Source organism: Adiantum capillus-veneris, chromosome 26 (genome assembly GCF_014529385.1).
Source record: "Adiantum capillus-veneris isolate H3 chromosome 26, ASM1452938v2, whole genome shotgun sequence".
NCBI classification, from domain to species: Eukaryota; Viridiplantae; Streptophyta; class Polypodiopsida; order Polypodiales; family Pteridaceae; genus Adiantum; species Adiantum capillus-veneris.
In genome coordinates this window covers 48,777,505-48,792,739 of record NC_140956.1, presented here as the reverse complement: position 1 = coordinate 48,792,739, position 15,235 = coordinate 48,777,505, and the positions used below count along the sequence as shown (strand labels likewise).

At 40.9% G+C, this 15,235-nt stretch overlaps 1 protein-coding gene across 6 annotated transcripts; it reads left to right on the top strand.

The window, feature by feature from the left end:
• The first annotated feature begins 9,512 nt into the window (after nt 1-9,512).
• LOC147423404 (uncharacterized) lies at nt 9,513-13,544 on the top strand. Of its 6 annotated transcripts, none has more exons than XR_015186660.1 (4): nt 9,517-9,724; nt 10,210-10,325; nt 11,694-11,772; nt 11,946-12,224. XR_015186660.1 is itself a non-coding variant. In XM_086502063.1 (3 exons), exons 1-3 carry the CDS (start codon nt 9,588-9,590, stop codon nt 13,265-13,267), a joined length of 372 nt encoding a protein of 123 aa, XP_086358189.1. In that variant the 5' UTR covers nt 9,513-9,587; the 3' UTR covers nt 13,268-13,544. The 6 variants fall into 6 exon arrangements, 4 of the variants coding, with proteins under 4 accessions (XP_086358189.1, XP_086358191.1, XP_086358190.1 ...); XR_015186659.1 differs by having other exon boundaries at nt 11,694-11,776; XM_086502063.1 differs by lacking the exons at nt 11,694-11,772; nt 11,946-12,224 and adding an exon at nt 13,149-13,544 and having other exon boundaries at nt 9,513-9,724.
• Nucleotides 13,545-15,235: the final 1,691 nt, after the last annotated feature.

Sequence of the window (15,235 nt, the reverse complement as noted above, 5' to 3'; positions counted from 1 at the left end):
CTTAGACATTGTGCTCGTGAGTATGCGTATTTATACATACTGCAAGAAGCCCACATGGGTATAGCCGAAGGACATGTTCAGGGGAACTAACTGCTAGAAAGGTGTTGCAATCAAGCTAATGGTGGCCTACCTTATTCAAGAATGCATCACTTTTCGCAAAAGGGTGTAATGAATGCCAACGTTACAAGATCACACAACAAAAGGATAAGATGCCCTTACATTCTATTAAAGTGACTCAACCATTTGAAAAATGGGGTTTAGACTTTGTAGGCCCAATTACTCTGGCAGCTCGTAACACTCAATCTTGATATATTATTGTTTCCACTGACTATGTGACAAAGTGGGTGGAAGCCAAGGCGACATGCAAGGCCGATGCAAGGTCGACTACTAAGTTTCTCTTTGAGAACATTGTTACATGATTTGGTTGTCCCCTTGAGATTGTGAGTGACAATGGTACTCATTTTATAAATGGAGTGATAAAGGAACTCGCGACAACCTTCATGATAGCCCACCATAAGTCTAAACCTTATTATCCACAAGCAAATGGCCAAGCTGAGAGTACTTACAAGATTTTAATTTCTATCTTGACAAAAACAGTGGAAGCTCATCACACAGATTGGGATTTGAAGCTGACATTAGCTCTATGGGCTCATAATATTTCTTACAAAGTGGCTATTATTTGTCCACCATTCAAAATGGTATATGGCCAAGAAGCAGTTATGCCATGAGAGTTTGTAGTTCCTAGTCTGTGGGTAGCTTGATAAGAAGGTTGGGATGGTAACCCTTTAGTTGAACGTTTATATATCCTTGAGAGGTTAGATGAAGAAAGAAAATTGGTTGTGCAAAATGCACTTGTGGAGAAAGATAGGAGAAAGAAATGGTTTGACTGTCATTTAAAGAACAAGGATATCAAGGTTGGGAATGAAGTCCTTATGTATGGAGTGCGTAACGAGAAGAAAAAGTTAAAATTTGCGAGAAAAGGACCATACAGAGTATGCAAAATCATCCCACGAGGTACCATTCGTGCGGAAACTCTTGATGGAGTAGAAATCATTGGATTCTTTAATGAGAGTAAATTTAAAGATACTATGATCCTTTAAGCCAAGAGGAGCTACACACCATCCAAGACACAAGCAGAATTTAAAAAGATGCAAACTCAAGCTAAGGCTAAGGAGCGACAACAACGTATTAGACGCTATCGAGAGGCCAACTTTGGAGTTACGCATGTATTTCAAGTTGAAACAGAGGATGATTGGTTGGACTCTGACACACCTCTATGATATCATATTGAGTTAAATAGCACCTATGAAAAAGTGCTATATATCACCTTATTGGACATAGGTGCTAAATATAATCTGCTACATATATGGAGTGTGGTGTCAGTTATAGGAAAGCTATCTCTATCTCAGAGTACCATCCAAGTCAAAGGTATCAACAAGAAAAAAACTACTATTTTTAAAACATGGCACACTCATGTCAGTTATGACAATGGTGTTGTAGCTGACCTTGCATGCAATCATGTGAACGACCGCGGCTACAACCACGCTACTTTTGCTTGTCATGATTGCCACTAGCCACATATGCATCACCATGCCCACTTGCATCAAGAGATTGACATCAAATCTCCTCAATGAGCAACACACCTACAACACTGTTGAAATCTAGCTTGCCATTGGGTGCAGAATTACTTATGGTTGTGTTGAAGGTATCCATGACGATAATAGCAAACATAGCAAGAAAATGGGCTTCATTTCATCATCGAAATTGAGACCTTTTGAAGTAAGCTGTGAAAACACTTTGTTGAACTCGTTCAAGTGAGAGCTAACATTACTGCCTTCTTTCATGTTTCATGCGCATCAATTTCTTCATCAAGAAAACCTTGTTCGAGGCGTTGTTGCCATCCCAAGCCTGACATAGAGCATCCCACAAATCTTTGGCATTGGTCTTATCCATTATGGTAAAGTAAATGGATTCACCAAGGTGTAGGCGAATGGTTGCCATAGCATGCTCATTCAAGTCATCCCACTCATCATTTGTGTACGCATTCTCTCTTCTTGCATGCAAGGTACTATCAAGCCTTTGTTGATCAAAACATCTTGCATACGCTACCGCCAAATGACAAAGTTTGAACCATCAAACTTTTTGATGTAGTACTCTTCTCTTTTGGAAGCACTACTCGCAGCCATGATTAAGAGAATGTAACCAAAAACTTTATGGCAAATTTCCTGGGATAATTTTGGCAAAGTTTTTCCTAGAATAAGAGCGAAAACTCAAACCAAAATGTAGTACAATCACTGTGTAAGAACAGTTAGAAGTACCAGGAACAAAACGGACTCGTGGAAAAAATCCGACAAAGTCTCCCTTGTGTGAGAAGTCAAAACTCAACTCAATAATGCATAAACTGCTCCATGAACCACTGGGCATATATTGCGCAAAACCACTACTGTATGACCGTCAACTCGACGTCAAAAGTACAAAAAATCATCCAAATACATGTTCTATGGCGAGGGTTCCGTAAAGGGGAACTCCAACTACCTATATCACCAAAGGTATCTCAACATTTGAAAATACCATAGCTCAAAAAAAACCTCACACTATCGACCCTCCAAAGCCTAATGCAGACACAATAGGACTAACCACTGTCTTAGAAAGGGCTCTTCCGGTCCAAGTCTAAAAAATGATCGAGAAAATTGTCAAAATAGCCAAAAATTGGCTCCACACAAAGTACAATGGGCAGTGTCCGCAACTCAATGTACATGAGTGACTGCGCTCAAACAGGCACCAAGAACTACTGCATGCAATAAATGTGATCTCTGCAGGAATATATGCTCTCAAAAGAGCTCAAATAGCACTATGGTGTGCTAAAGTAAACATGCATCTGTCAACACATCTATCTGCAAAGGAACTGCTGTCAAAATGACTGCCAAAATTGCATGAAAGGTGTTGTTTCTGTAAGTGTCTGGTGACCTAGAGAATCTGTGTGTGAACGGGCTCAAAAGTCCCCCTTTGACCTGTAATCTATGTGTTGGTGTTGGTGTCGGTATGTACCGATTTTCACTGTCGAGCAAAAATGCTCTAGCCGAATATCTGTCAAGAGGTGCTCGGAGTCGAAACGATGCCTTAGAGAGTGATCGGTGTGCTCGGTGCCAATGTCAGGTGTCACTCCTCTGTGGTAGAGACACCTCACCCATGCATGTCGCAAGCACAACCGTCCGTGTGAAAATGCTCGTCCACGGGAACACTCGATGTCGAGGTCAGATGTCAAAAATCCGCCTCAATGAGAGGTGATGTCGAGCCGATGTCAAAGCACAAGAATCGGTGTCGAAACAGATGTGCCGGTGCAGAGCGGCCAGTTGCCGATGTCGATGGCGAATCGCCGATGTTGAAGATGATATTGAGTGTGCACACACACTCTGTCGGTGTCAGAGCTCTCTCTCTCTCTCTCTCTCTCAAGCTCGATCGTGTGTGTGCTGGTGTGTGAGAGCAACGAATTGGAGAGTCGTGATGTTGCAGGAGGTAGTCGAATTTGCCGAGACCTTGTGGGAACAAGCCCCTGTACACATAAGTGTGTAAGGCTAATTTTAAAAGAAAATCATTTTTTATTGCACTGACGAGATGCAGTCTGACAGACTCTGACGAGCGAGGCCAAAAGAGGAGAGTGTGTATGGGTTATGCTCGACCTCATTTGCAGCAAGCCAAGCCTTGTTCCCTGCTCACGATGCCCGTGCTGTCGATTTGATGCACTGCCCGCTGTTCGACCAATTTCGATTTGGTTTCTTTTGATTCTTGCTTTGCTGCCCACATTGTCGACCAAGCCTTTGAATGCTTTTGATTCCAGCTCCTGCTCGGTTCTGCCCTGAATCTATGCAGTGAGCCTGCTTCGATATGTGTATGGTTCCTAGACCCGTACTGCTACTCGACTTCCTCGCCCGATTCTGCTCAGTTGCCTACCATGAGGTCCGATTCTACAGAGCTTCCAAGGTTCCCTTAGCTATGGGGTCATTGCACATGCAGAATGTAGTGGAGTGGGGATCGGGGGTGCTCCTGGGCTTTGATACCACTTGATGAATGTTGTGCGATGAGCAAGAGAAGGGATCGAGAGAAGGGGAAGGGGAAGCAAGAGACACAGTTCTGTTGGTGGAGCATGAGAGAGTAATTGACTCTCTCCTCCTTATTGTCTTTATGAACAAAGAATGCAATAAGAGGGCAAGTGCCCACCGGCCACGGGCCTGAAACCCAACACAACAAACTGCACACATCAGATAAGAAACCGTAGTCGCCTCGCTCACAAGCATCAATAGAAGATGGAAAGAAGATGGTCCATTCATTTGACATTGATGAGCACCTTGAGCATATTTAATTACAAGTCTAGTGTCAAAGGGCTCTCAACAACCTTAGAGAGTTGGATTTAGAAGAAACCAAAGTAGCAAAGTACAAGAAAGCAAATCAAGAGCTACAAGGAAAGATTGAAGAACTTCAAAGCATGCAATTGGAGTTACAAGATGAGCTTCAAAAGGAAAAAACAAATGTTGCACATTACTATAAAGAGGCTTAAGTCTTTAACGAGGCAAACACCAACTTACAAGTCGAGCAACAACGACTAAGGAGCTTGAAAAAGAACAACAAAGGAATGTCAACATAGGGGATTCATACGGGGTTGTCAAGACAACACTCACCCATCACAATGCAAGACACCCCCACCCTTGCCTCTACCTCATTAGCTTCTGCCTCAACTTTACAAGAGCTCAAAGATCTAAAGGAGGCTCTAGCTCAAGAAAAGTATGACCGAAAAGTCATGATTGCAGGGCATACAACAATTCAAGGTCAAAAGGATGAAGAGATCATTCTACTAAAAGAGCAATTGGTTAAAGCAAAAGAAGAATTGGTGGCCTAGAGCACAACACATGCCCTTGAACTACAATAGAAAGATATGTCCATTAGTGCCATACGGGCTCAACCTCTGGTAATAGAAGTTCCACTGGCAATTGACAAAGAGCAAGTGAGCATGGACCTTCCCCCTGTAGATCTGCCAAGCACGTCTACAGAGGCAGGGTTACATGATTTTGATGGCACAGAAGACATGAAAAATGCCAAGGAAAAGATTCAACACTAGATTTGAGAAGTGCGTGACCCATCACACAAAGAATATATGCAATATGTACTCAAGGTCTTGGAGTCTGTGGCACTACTGATGATCACCCTTGATGAAGTCGTCAAGAACCATGGGCATGAAATGATATCCTTTCCACTAATGAAGCATGAAACACTTTTATGGAAGAGGAAGATGTTGCCGACACTAGAGCCAAATTACTAGGGGGATTTCATTGGGTGTACTTGTAACACAGAACATGAACTCAGTATTCTTGAAAATCAACCCCTATGGAGGAAAAGGTGGTTTGAGAAGCACCCAATGGTTGAAACATACTGCAGAAACGTGCCACAACATCTCAGGATTGACCCGACTTTTTGTCCTATCAATAGCGACGATCCTGGGATAGTTTCTATACTTGGAAAAGAAAAAGATGGTGCTCCACTACCTAGTTCTCACAAAGCCAACGGGTAACTTCCCTCCATCAAAAAGGTATATGGTCAACAATTTACAAGGAGTCATTCACCAAATGAAAGATGTTTTGGATTTGACATGCCAAATGCTGGTGAAGGTTTCCAAAATGCTAATCACATGCATCACCACATTTGAACATATCGAACCAGCGAAACATCCGTGGCAAGTATTCCTCGAAGGCACAAGAGGCTTGTGCTGGAATCTGAAGACAGAAATCCCCAACAAGAACGTGATCATGGGGTTGCACACCCGAGTCGTGTTTTTTTCTTCTCACTGCATGCAAACATTTGAAGAGGCATTCATGACCGAGTTCTTTGAACTTGATTCTTCCATCTTCAATCCCATGACCAAGAATCTACTTGCTTGACATTTAGCTTATCAGAGCACATATAGCAACAATCCCTTCGAGAGCTGGCAACAAAGGTGGATATTGGAGTAAGAGCAAAAAAGTGTACTCTGCTAACTCGTACACTTGAGAATCGCACACTGGATTACTGAAGAAGGATACACTTAGCTCAATCCTACAATGCCCAAGCAAAGCACAGATAACATGAAGGCACTGCAAAGAAGACCAAGACAGTTTGCATGAGAGCGTGCAAAGACTAGCAAGGGGGGAATGTTAGCAGTCAAGCCAGACGAGCACCCTTCGAGTCGACCCCGTCTTCCATGAGCCCTAAAATTTTAATGTACCTTCATTAATTTTCCAAAAAGCCTTTTAATTATATGATAGTCTCTGATTGTAGGTGGACAATCTCTAAAAAGCAAAGTTGTAAAATTTGTAATGGAGTTTGAGTCTTGTAAATTTGATCGCTGGCCAAGAGAGCCCTAGGTATAAAGTCCATTTTGTAAAGTGGAAAAGGACCCTTATCATTATCAAGTTTTGAATTTTGAAGCATACGACTGAGAGTGGCTACTCTCATGCGACTTGTAATCTTCATATCTTAAGTTGTGGTAATTACATTTTAATTTTGAAACTTGCATTGGATTCCTTGTCCATTGCTCTTTCATTCAAGTATATTCATTTTCGATTCTGTTGTGATTTGTGACTACGCGCTTGTAGGCTAAATCTATTGTTTTGAGTGTGTTAATGACTGTTTTTTGACATTCTCACCATAAGGGAGTGTTTCTAGACCATAGGGAGACCTTTCTGGTATGTTCTATTGCAGTTTCTTGGACTTTGATCATGATGGATCATGATTTTGGTACCTCCACGGATTAAGGCCAAACTTGGTAGGATAGTGCCCTTAAGTGTCTTAGACCTCCTCCTAAAGTTGTGTAGCATTTGCACTTCGTTCGAGTGCCAAAATTGGTTGATGACTGAGTTTGGTGACATAGGACATATGCAAGTTTCCAGATCATATGTTACCAGATCCAAGAGTGATAGATTTGCTTGTGTTAGAGATATCATTATTTCGTAGGTTCACTTCTTGAGGTCCCCGGGCCCCATTCGTGTCGCTTCACTGAGTAATGACATTATATTAGTGCCAGACAGCTATGCTATAGACGTTCATCGCGATGACCCGCTAACAGAGGCAATGGAGTACGAGACGAATCTGAATCTGTATATTAAAAAAAGAAGTTAAACTTTAATTTGATTAAACTACTAGTGTGTGTGTATATGCATACATACATATATACTCAAATGCATATAAACATATATACATACTTACATTTATACATACAAATGTACATTGTTTCCTCTTGTTGTGGACACAAACAGGAAATATGCTATAGTCCCTGAAAATAAGAGACCTGCAGGATTTCAAGAGGAGTCATGGACCCACTTTCGACGGGAGATGCGATTACGGGTATCATTTCTGCAGCAAAAATTATGTCAATTTACAATTTGAATTTCTAATTAAGTTACTTATATGTATTTTTATATAATGTAACTTTAAGATCATTTTATTTTCAATGAATGCAATGTAGGAGGTAACACAGGTTAGAGTGGCGAGCGGCCCACACGTTCCACTTGGGTCACATGGCAAGACTGTCTGCATAGCCACTTTCGTAAGTAGATATTTATAGATTTTCATGGCATAGTTTTTATAATAATGTGAATAAGAACAACCCTAAACTTTGGATCTATTTTGTACAACCAAAGATTACGATTGACCTCCGACTCCAACAAAGATCGAGATGGAAATATACCAAGGATACAGAGTCTTGCAACGCATCCTTCCACTAGTACGCCCTTTTGTGAGTAATATTTATAACATTGAGTTATCTTTTTAAGTTAAAATGATTTTCAAATTAGTTTTTAATTGTCAATCAATTTAATTTAAATTTTATGAACGCAGCAAGTTCACGACGAGAGAGGAGGAGGAGGGTAGGAGGATAGATGAGCAGCAGGCACGCATTGCATCATCTTCACATGTTGGGGGATGGGAGGATCGTGAGGATGAGTCCGATTCTGATACATAGCCGTAGTGGCATTTAGATAGATGATCATGTTTGGATATTGACATTGTATGTATACATACATTGATGATTTATATATTGATCATGTTTGGATATTGACATTGTATGTATACATACATTGATGATTTATATATTCAGTCTGCTTCAATCGGTAGTATTGTTAAGTTTCTTCATTCATATTCGGTTTGTTTCAATTGTTTTTGTTTATATTGTCAAGTATTTTCGTTCATAATCAATTTATTTTTGTTTAATCGCATAGTGTCAAGGAAGAAAAGATCATACCGTAATCACTCATACTTCTGATTTTGTGCTCGCATTAATTCATTGGTTGTCTCTTTGTTGTAGTGTATGTACAACCTCCACTTTCCGCTTCAAATCTTGTTGGAGAGAGAGAGAGAGAGAGAGAGAGAGAGAGAGAGAGAGAGAGAGAGAGAGAGAGCGCCTTGGTGATTAAGCTTAGAATGGGAGTCCGACCACCAATTTTTGTAATAAATAAAAAACGGTTAATTTTTTCGTCATCGCTTAAGCGACACATGTTAATATAACGTCATTTAAAAGACTCAACAAAACGGTTAATTTTTACGTCGCTTAAGCCATGACGAGTGTCGCTTAAGCGACACCTAATCATGTTGCTTATACGACGTATTTGCATCGCTACTGGCGTCGCTTAAGCGACATTCCTATAGCGATGGGAATAGCAACGCTAAAAGGAGTCCCTATAAACAAAGTAGCCTAGTAGTGATTTAATAGTTGGGAATATTCCCACCCTCTTTCATCTCTCACCTTTCCTCCACGCGCTCATATACACAAGTATGCCCCTTCTTCCAAGTTTCCTCTTCCTTCAGCGTACCTCTGTCCGATGCCTATGTCTATGTTGTGCCCCTCTCCTCTACCGGATTTGTGTACAAGGATTGTATGACTTCCCAAACACGGCCATGAGAGAGAGAGAGAGAGAGAGAGAGAGAGAGAGACAGAGAGAGAGAGAGAGAGAGATCCTAAATTGGACAAACAACGGCATGGCACCCACGCGGCCTGCCTTCGCCATTCCCACTCTCCTCTAAATCTCCCTTGGGAATTGTCTCTTGATTCTCACTATTTTAACCTTTAAAAGCGGCTCGCTTTGATTTATATTAGGAAGAATCTTCTTAGATTTCTCATGAGTATCGTCTACAATCTACAACGCTCCCTATCTATCAATAAAACAGGAGACAAGGATCGACCTCATGTGTAGGAGAGATGCATTCAATCTGAGATGGAGTAGGCCACAAGCGCAATTGCGCTGAGTTGCTGAGCGTGAGCAGCTCTTTAAAGTTTTCTTTAAAGAAAATCGGCTTCCCCTGCTACGCTCTGCACTGCCCCTCCCCTCCTTCACCATGCCTGTGCAAAACAACCCCCCCCCCCCCCCCCGGCACGATCTTCTCTCTTGTGTCCGAAAGCGAATATTCTTTTCTAATGAGAAATTTTCCGGTACCCCTTAAAATTCTCTTCTTCTAAAGGGAAAGTATTTCTTCTTCTTGTCTTCTTCTACCTCAAGGGAAAGTATTTCTTTGGAATAGACGAAAATCCTCTTCAAGTAGGGTTCTAGGTTTCTCAGAAACGAGCTATGGCGTCCAGGTCGTCCCTCTTGAAGTGTGCAGCTGCTGTATGCACCAGGTCAGCTGCTCGACGCTCTGCTCCCGTTGCAAGCAACGTGGGCGCTTTCCAGAAGTCCTCGAGCGCGCTTTCTTCTCGCGTTGTTCGGTAAACTCTGCATCCTCAGAAATTAGAAATGCATGATCATGCCTGCGGAATTGAATGAGGCTATTTGGCACACTTTGCTTTAGTAATGTGCCTGCTCGATGGCAACTCACTCACGGGGGCTATGCTCACCCATTGCACTGGGCATGATTGCGGAAAGAAAGAAGTCAAAAACTTTGCATACTCGCTGTCTCCTTTGCCCAAATACGGTGAGCTGCATTGATGGCATATTGGTTCCAGAGGGTCGTTTTCATCTGTAACACAAGATTGTTTGTTGCACATGGGTCCTCAGTATAAGCGTCTGTATATACCAGCTGTGATATGGATACTCAGGCATATAAGTGAGTTGAAGCTCATGCTCTCAACTCATGCGAACAACCGAGGGATCACAGCCAAACGAGCTTGTTTTAATAGCTCAACAATTGTTTGACTTTGTCTTTTTCAAGTTTCTTCAGAGGTTTTGTTTAGAACTGTTCTGTTTGCTGCAGATTCAGAGGGGCTATGGTTGGATTGCAGTCTTTGCACCCATTACACACGGCTGTGGCAGACTCTCTTTTCGTATCAAAATTAAGCTTTGGAGCCTACGAAGCTTCTTTTCTACGAGGTTAGTTTCTCATATTCGATTTGCTTCGTTTTTCTACAAGTATAATGGCATCTGAATTGTACGCGGATAATTGCTTTTCATTTGTGAGCAATGACCAAGTAAAGCCTAATTGGGTGAAGTATGTGAGCTCATTTTTTTCCTTGATCTTGACTATCAATCCACTTCAATAGTTGCCAAGGTTATGTTATACCTAATAGCATTCATGTTGCGTCGTGTTTCTTATGACTTGTAATGTCAGGGGAATAAATGCAAGCATTCATTTAAGTTGGAAAATTTAAGTTTTGTTTGGGACAGGGTTTATGTGACAAGCCATTTCATAGCCGTAATCGCTCTCTATTCACTGAATTTGGCATTTGGTGTTTACAGCCAAAACTTCATTGTCTGCTTCTTCACTGTAAAGTGCTCCTCTTGCTTGTGCTTTTTTCAAGTTTACCTCTTGCTTATAGGGCTAATTTTCTGTTTCTAGTAATGCTTGTTGCAAGGATTGCACCAAGTTGTCACAATAGCACAACATGGAAGTGTAGATGTGAGACACGCTCACAGCACTAAGCAGGTACATAGAGAGAGATTGACGAGCCAAGCTTGAGATTGCGTCAATTAACTCACGAATACAAGGTCCCATACAAAGTTACCTGACCCAGTGCAAATAAATTGTGTCGGAATAAACAAAATAAATAACTAAATAATCAGGCTAAAAACTGGGCATGTTCACATGAGATGCATACTTAACACAAGTGTCATTGTGGCCCATGCACCTTGAAACAGATAACATACTCTGTTGCACTTGAATGGAGTGGCAATTGTTGCTACCAAGGAGTAACTTATTCTGTGGTGGGAGCTGTGTTCCTGGTACATATTGAGTTAGCTTTTAGCTTAGGGAATATGGGCAGTGTTTAGATGTGGCTGTGGGCACTTCAGCTATCATGGTTATTGAGACAATACAACCAAACATAAGGCCTATGTGATCATTGACCCACTATGTGTGATCATTAACCCATTATACGCATAACATGTACATATGGGCTTAAGTACTCCCATACAGAATTTGTTATATCGCTGCTTCTCTCTTCTACAGTTTTCATCTACTGCAGCTTTTCTGAATGTTGGTGTTTTTGGGCTTCTCCATTTTATCTGCTTGGCTTTCTGTAAGTTGTTGATATTAAAGCTTTGTTCTTGTGTTAGTTGTCATGTGGTTTAATGTGGGTTAGTGGTATTTTATTTAATTGAAGCCCTGGAAAAAATACTTCATATATTAGGTTTTTAAATGATCAGATGGTGATGATGGGACATAGGGCACAGTTGACATGTCGAGTGGTTATCATTTTAAGTTCTTCCCATGGCTTGAACTGCCATTACCGTTCTTACCAGATAAGCTTGATGGAACGTGAACAATAAAGGCTGGCACCTCAAGGCAACAACACGAAGCTGAGCAAGCAAGCTAGGTCTTGTAGGTCTGGTTGTGAATGCATTCAATATGCTCATGCCTTCCTATTGTCTACTTACGAACCTGGTGTTGAAGGGTTCTTGATTTTGTTTGTATAGAATTTTAAGTTACTTATCTGTCCTCTTGAATAAAGAGGCTTCCTTGTGGCTAAGTTGCAAGGTTTCTTTGTTTATCAGATTCGTATGGCTCAAAACGGAGGTGAAAGAGTTAGTACTGCAGTACAAAGATGTCAGACTTGCTGAAAACCTAATTTAGGATCAGATTCATGGTGCTCAGCTAATCTAATGCTACAACCCCAAAAAGTTGCAATGCAATAGAGCTTTTAATGTTGGCGCAGTTTTGTCCTGTTCAGTTTGTTCTTTGGCCACCTGTGTATTATGCAATGCATTGAAGCTATATGGCAGCATCAATGGACTTGAAAGTTTAACTGGATGTCACTAAAATTTCTGTCTGGCCACTGTCTTTGGTCTCATTCTTTGATTTATCTGGGCATTGTCTTTATGACTATTTGTTTTGTTCCCGGGCACAAGCAGGTCGGAAGCCAGCCTAATGTTGTGCCATGCCGCTACGCAAATGAGAATTTGTCAAGCGAAGGGGATTATTGGAGTAGCAAGTTCGTGTGGTTACTGATGCACATGTTTATTCGCCTTCTTCAGGTGCCGAGGGAAAATAGAGCCATTTGTTTATTCCTATATCTTTTTGATTTTAGACACCATGAAAATGTTGGCATCGGGAAGATGTCCTACTTGTATCAGCTTTGTGCACAAATTTTAGTTTCTTTTTTTCTGTTCCTCTCAATTTCAATTATATGTAGATGGTAAGACGTACATGGGATAAACAGACGTAAGTCCAGGTCTTCTCCAAGCAATGCAAGAAACACCTTGAATCGAAACGTATGGCTTTGACTCTGTCGAGCATTTCACCAGCGCTAGGCAACTTTTTGAAAGGGCCAGCCAACATCTTGTCCTGTGCCTGAAGACTTCCATATACTATCTTTACCATGCTTTTTAGAAATCTCCATGCTATCTGTACTGTCTATTTTTTGTTTTAATTTTTTAACTCAAGTCTCAAGAGTTCATAGAATTTGGGGAAATCTTTTTGTCTACTTCCCTGGCCTTCTTTACTGATTGAGACTGAAGACCATGGTAATGATTTTGTTGTTGTCACTTAAGTTGGGAGTGTCACTATTGTGAGGTAGCTCAGAGCATGTGGCACCACGGTCTAATAAGGTTGTTTGGAAAGAATAGTTGATGCTTTGCTTGTTTTAGGTGGGTGTAGCAGCTCTTCATCAGAGTTTTTAGTACAGGATGCAGTTTACCTTTTGGAAGTTGTTTTTAGTAATCAAAAACTTCTTAGTGATGAAATATTTTTTGGTTCAGGTTTTTGGATGTATAAAGACTTTCCAAGACGAGCAATAGTCAAGAATCGAGACGAGCATACATTTGAATACATGACTTTCTCTAATTGTGTGCGAGGCAAAAACAGAAGTGAGGGCTGATAATAGTGCAGTTAAGCAAAACTAAATAATGGGCAATAATGGACTTGAATCATGACTCTACCGTGAGATTGCGCAGAGACTGGAGGGCACCAGCAAAGAGAGGATAGTGATGGTCAACTTTATATGTCTTTGGCTATGGCCAGTTAAACCAATTACTTGGCTATCTGGATTTTGAGAGAGGGTTGCCAGTCAAGATAAATTTATTTGTTTTGTAAGTATAAAAGCGTGTCAATTCTAATTGAAATATTAAGTGAAAGCAAACTTATGATTAACCTTAGAGGTGCTGTCCCAACCTTGGACTCGAAAGGGCTTTGAATTTGTGGATCCTCCTTTGATGAAAGGGTGCCTAGATGATAACTAGAGTGCTTTGTTAGCCTGCATAATTGGAAGTGGATAACAAACCGGTATAACGGTACAAGCCTTCAAGGCGACTACAATTAGAGAGAGCAAGCACTGAACAAGAGTATAGATCCGTAAAGAAGAATGTAGAAATGAAAGGTGAGAGAGAGAGAGAGAGAGAGAGAGAGAGAGAGAGCGCTTATTATTTGTTTTGCACAAATCTTGTTACGCCAAGTGAGTGAATGATTGAAACGATTTGATGAAAATAATATGCCAAAAAGTTGATGGATTAAGAACGGAACTTTGAATGTAGCATGCAATGACTTCTTTACAAGGAAATGGACAAAACTTCTATGGAGAAGAGGAGGACTATATTGGTAAGATGCTCTTCAAAGTTGCGCGTGTGGCTAATTGGTTGATAGAAAAATAGCACGAAACGAATTGTTTAGCTGATTGAAGGTGGTTGGGAACCACATTAGAGTAATTTAATTCTATAGTTTCGAGTAAGTTGAGCACGTCCGCAATCTGCACGAACAACATACAATGGTGTTTTGTGGAGCAACTAGCCAAATGTCAATGGTGATTTGTCGATCGAGTGTATTCCAAGTGATGTAATGTTGATGCCATGGGGTAGGTGGTTGAACTGACCATGGAATGAACTTACTCCATTTATGCATGTAGTGTCTGAGCACCCGCTCTTGCAAATATGGGTAAAGACAGTATTGCAACTTATACATTGCAGTCTCAAATTCTGGTTGCTGCTCAATCAAATCAGCTGGAATTGGCCTACCCATTCTAAACTGAAAAGAACAAGCATTTAAATCAAAGCAGTTGATAACTTGTCATGTCTGTTATAGTTTGAATGGAAACAAAAAAGACATTGTTCTAGGCAATGATCAAAGTTATGTGACAAAGACAGTGAGCAAAACAATGAAATAAAGACGGCAGTAGTTCGTAGTTATATTTTTTTTTATTTTTTTAAAAATAATATATTCTCAACCTTGGTGGATGTCCGGAACAAACGTTATAACCTAGTGCAGTTTTTGTTTTGTGTTGTTTAATATAGAAATGTTTTAAGTTTCTAGCTTTATGTATATTGGTACTAGTTGTTGAAGTAGTAATTTCAAAAATGTCCTCGAAAGGACTGTGTCTGCATGTCTGCTATCAACCTTAAGTTCGAGCCTTGACTTCATACGCTAGTGTAGCACTAGGATGCAAGGCGAAGAAGGATTGCGCTTGTGTTGGATAATGCGTTTATGGATGTTATTCGTAACTCTGATATATCTCCTATCGTTTTTCGTGCATCGTATATTGTAGACTATGTATTCTTCTCACGACGTTGCTTTTTCTGGGGTGGAAGGACGATGCTTGTCTCTGGTTGTTGATGAGTGTCTAAATCTACAGTCCGTGCAAATTTGTTAGGTAAATAAAAAAATGACGGTGCTACGGAGAAATGAATGGAAGGTAGTGATACTTGTTATCCATACTTGCCTTGGTCTGCTGTAACTAGCTCATATGGGGTGGCTGGTTGCCCGTAATTTACTGCCTTGTGTTCGCTGTAGTGCCATGCTACCTTTTGGATTGTGATAGGTAGATTAGTTGCGTCGTGTGTGTGGTTTGCCAAAGTCA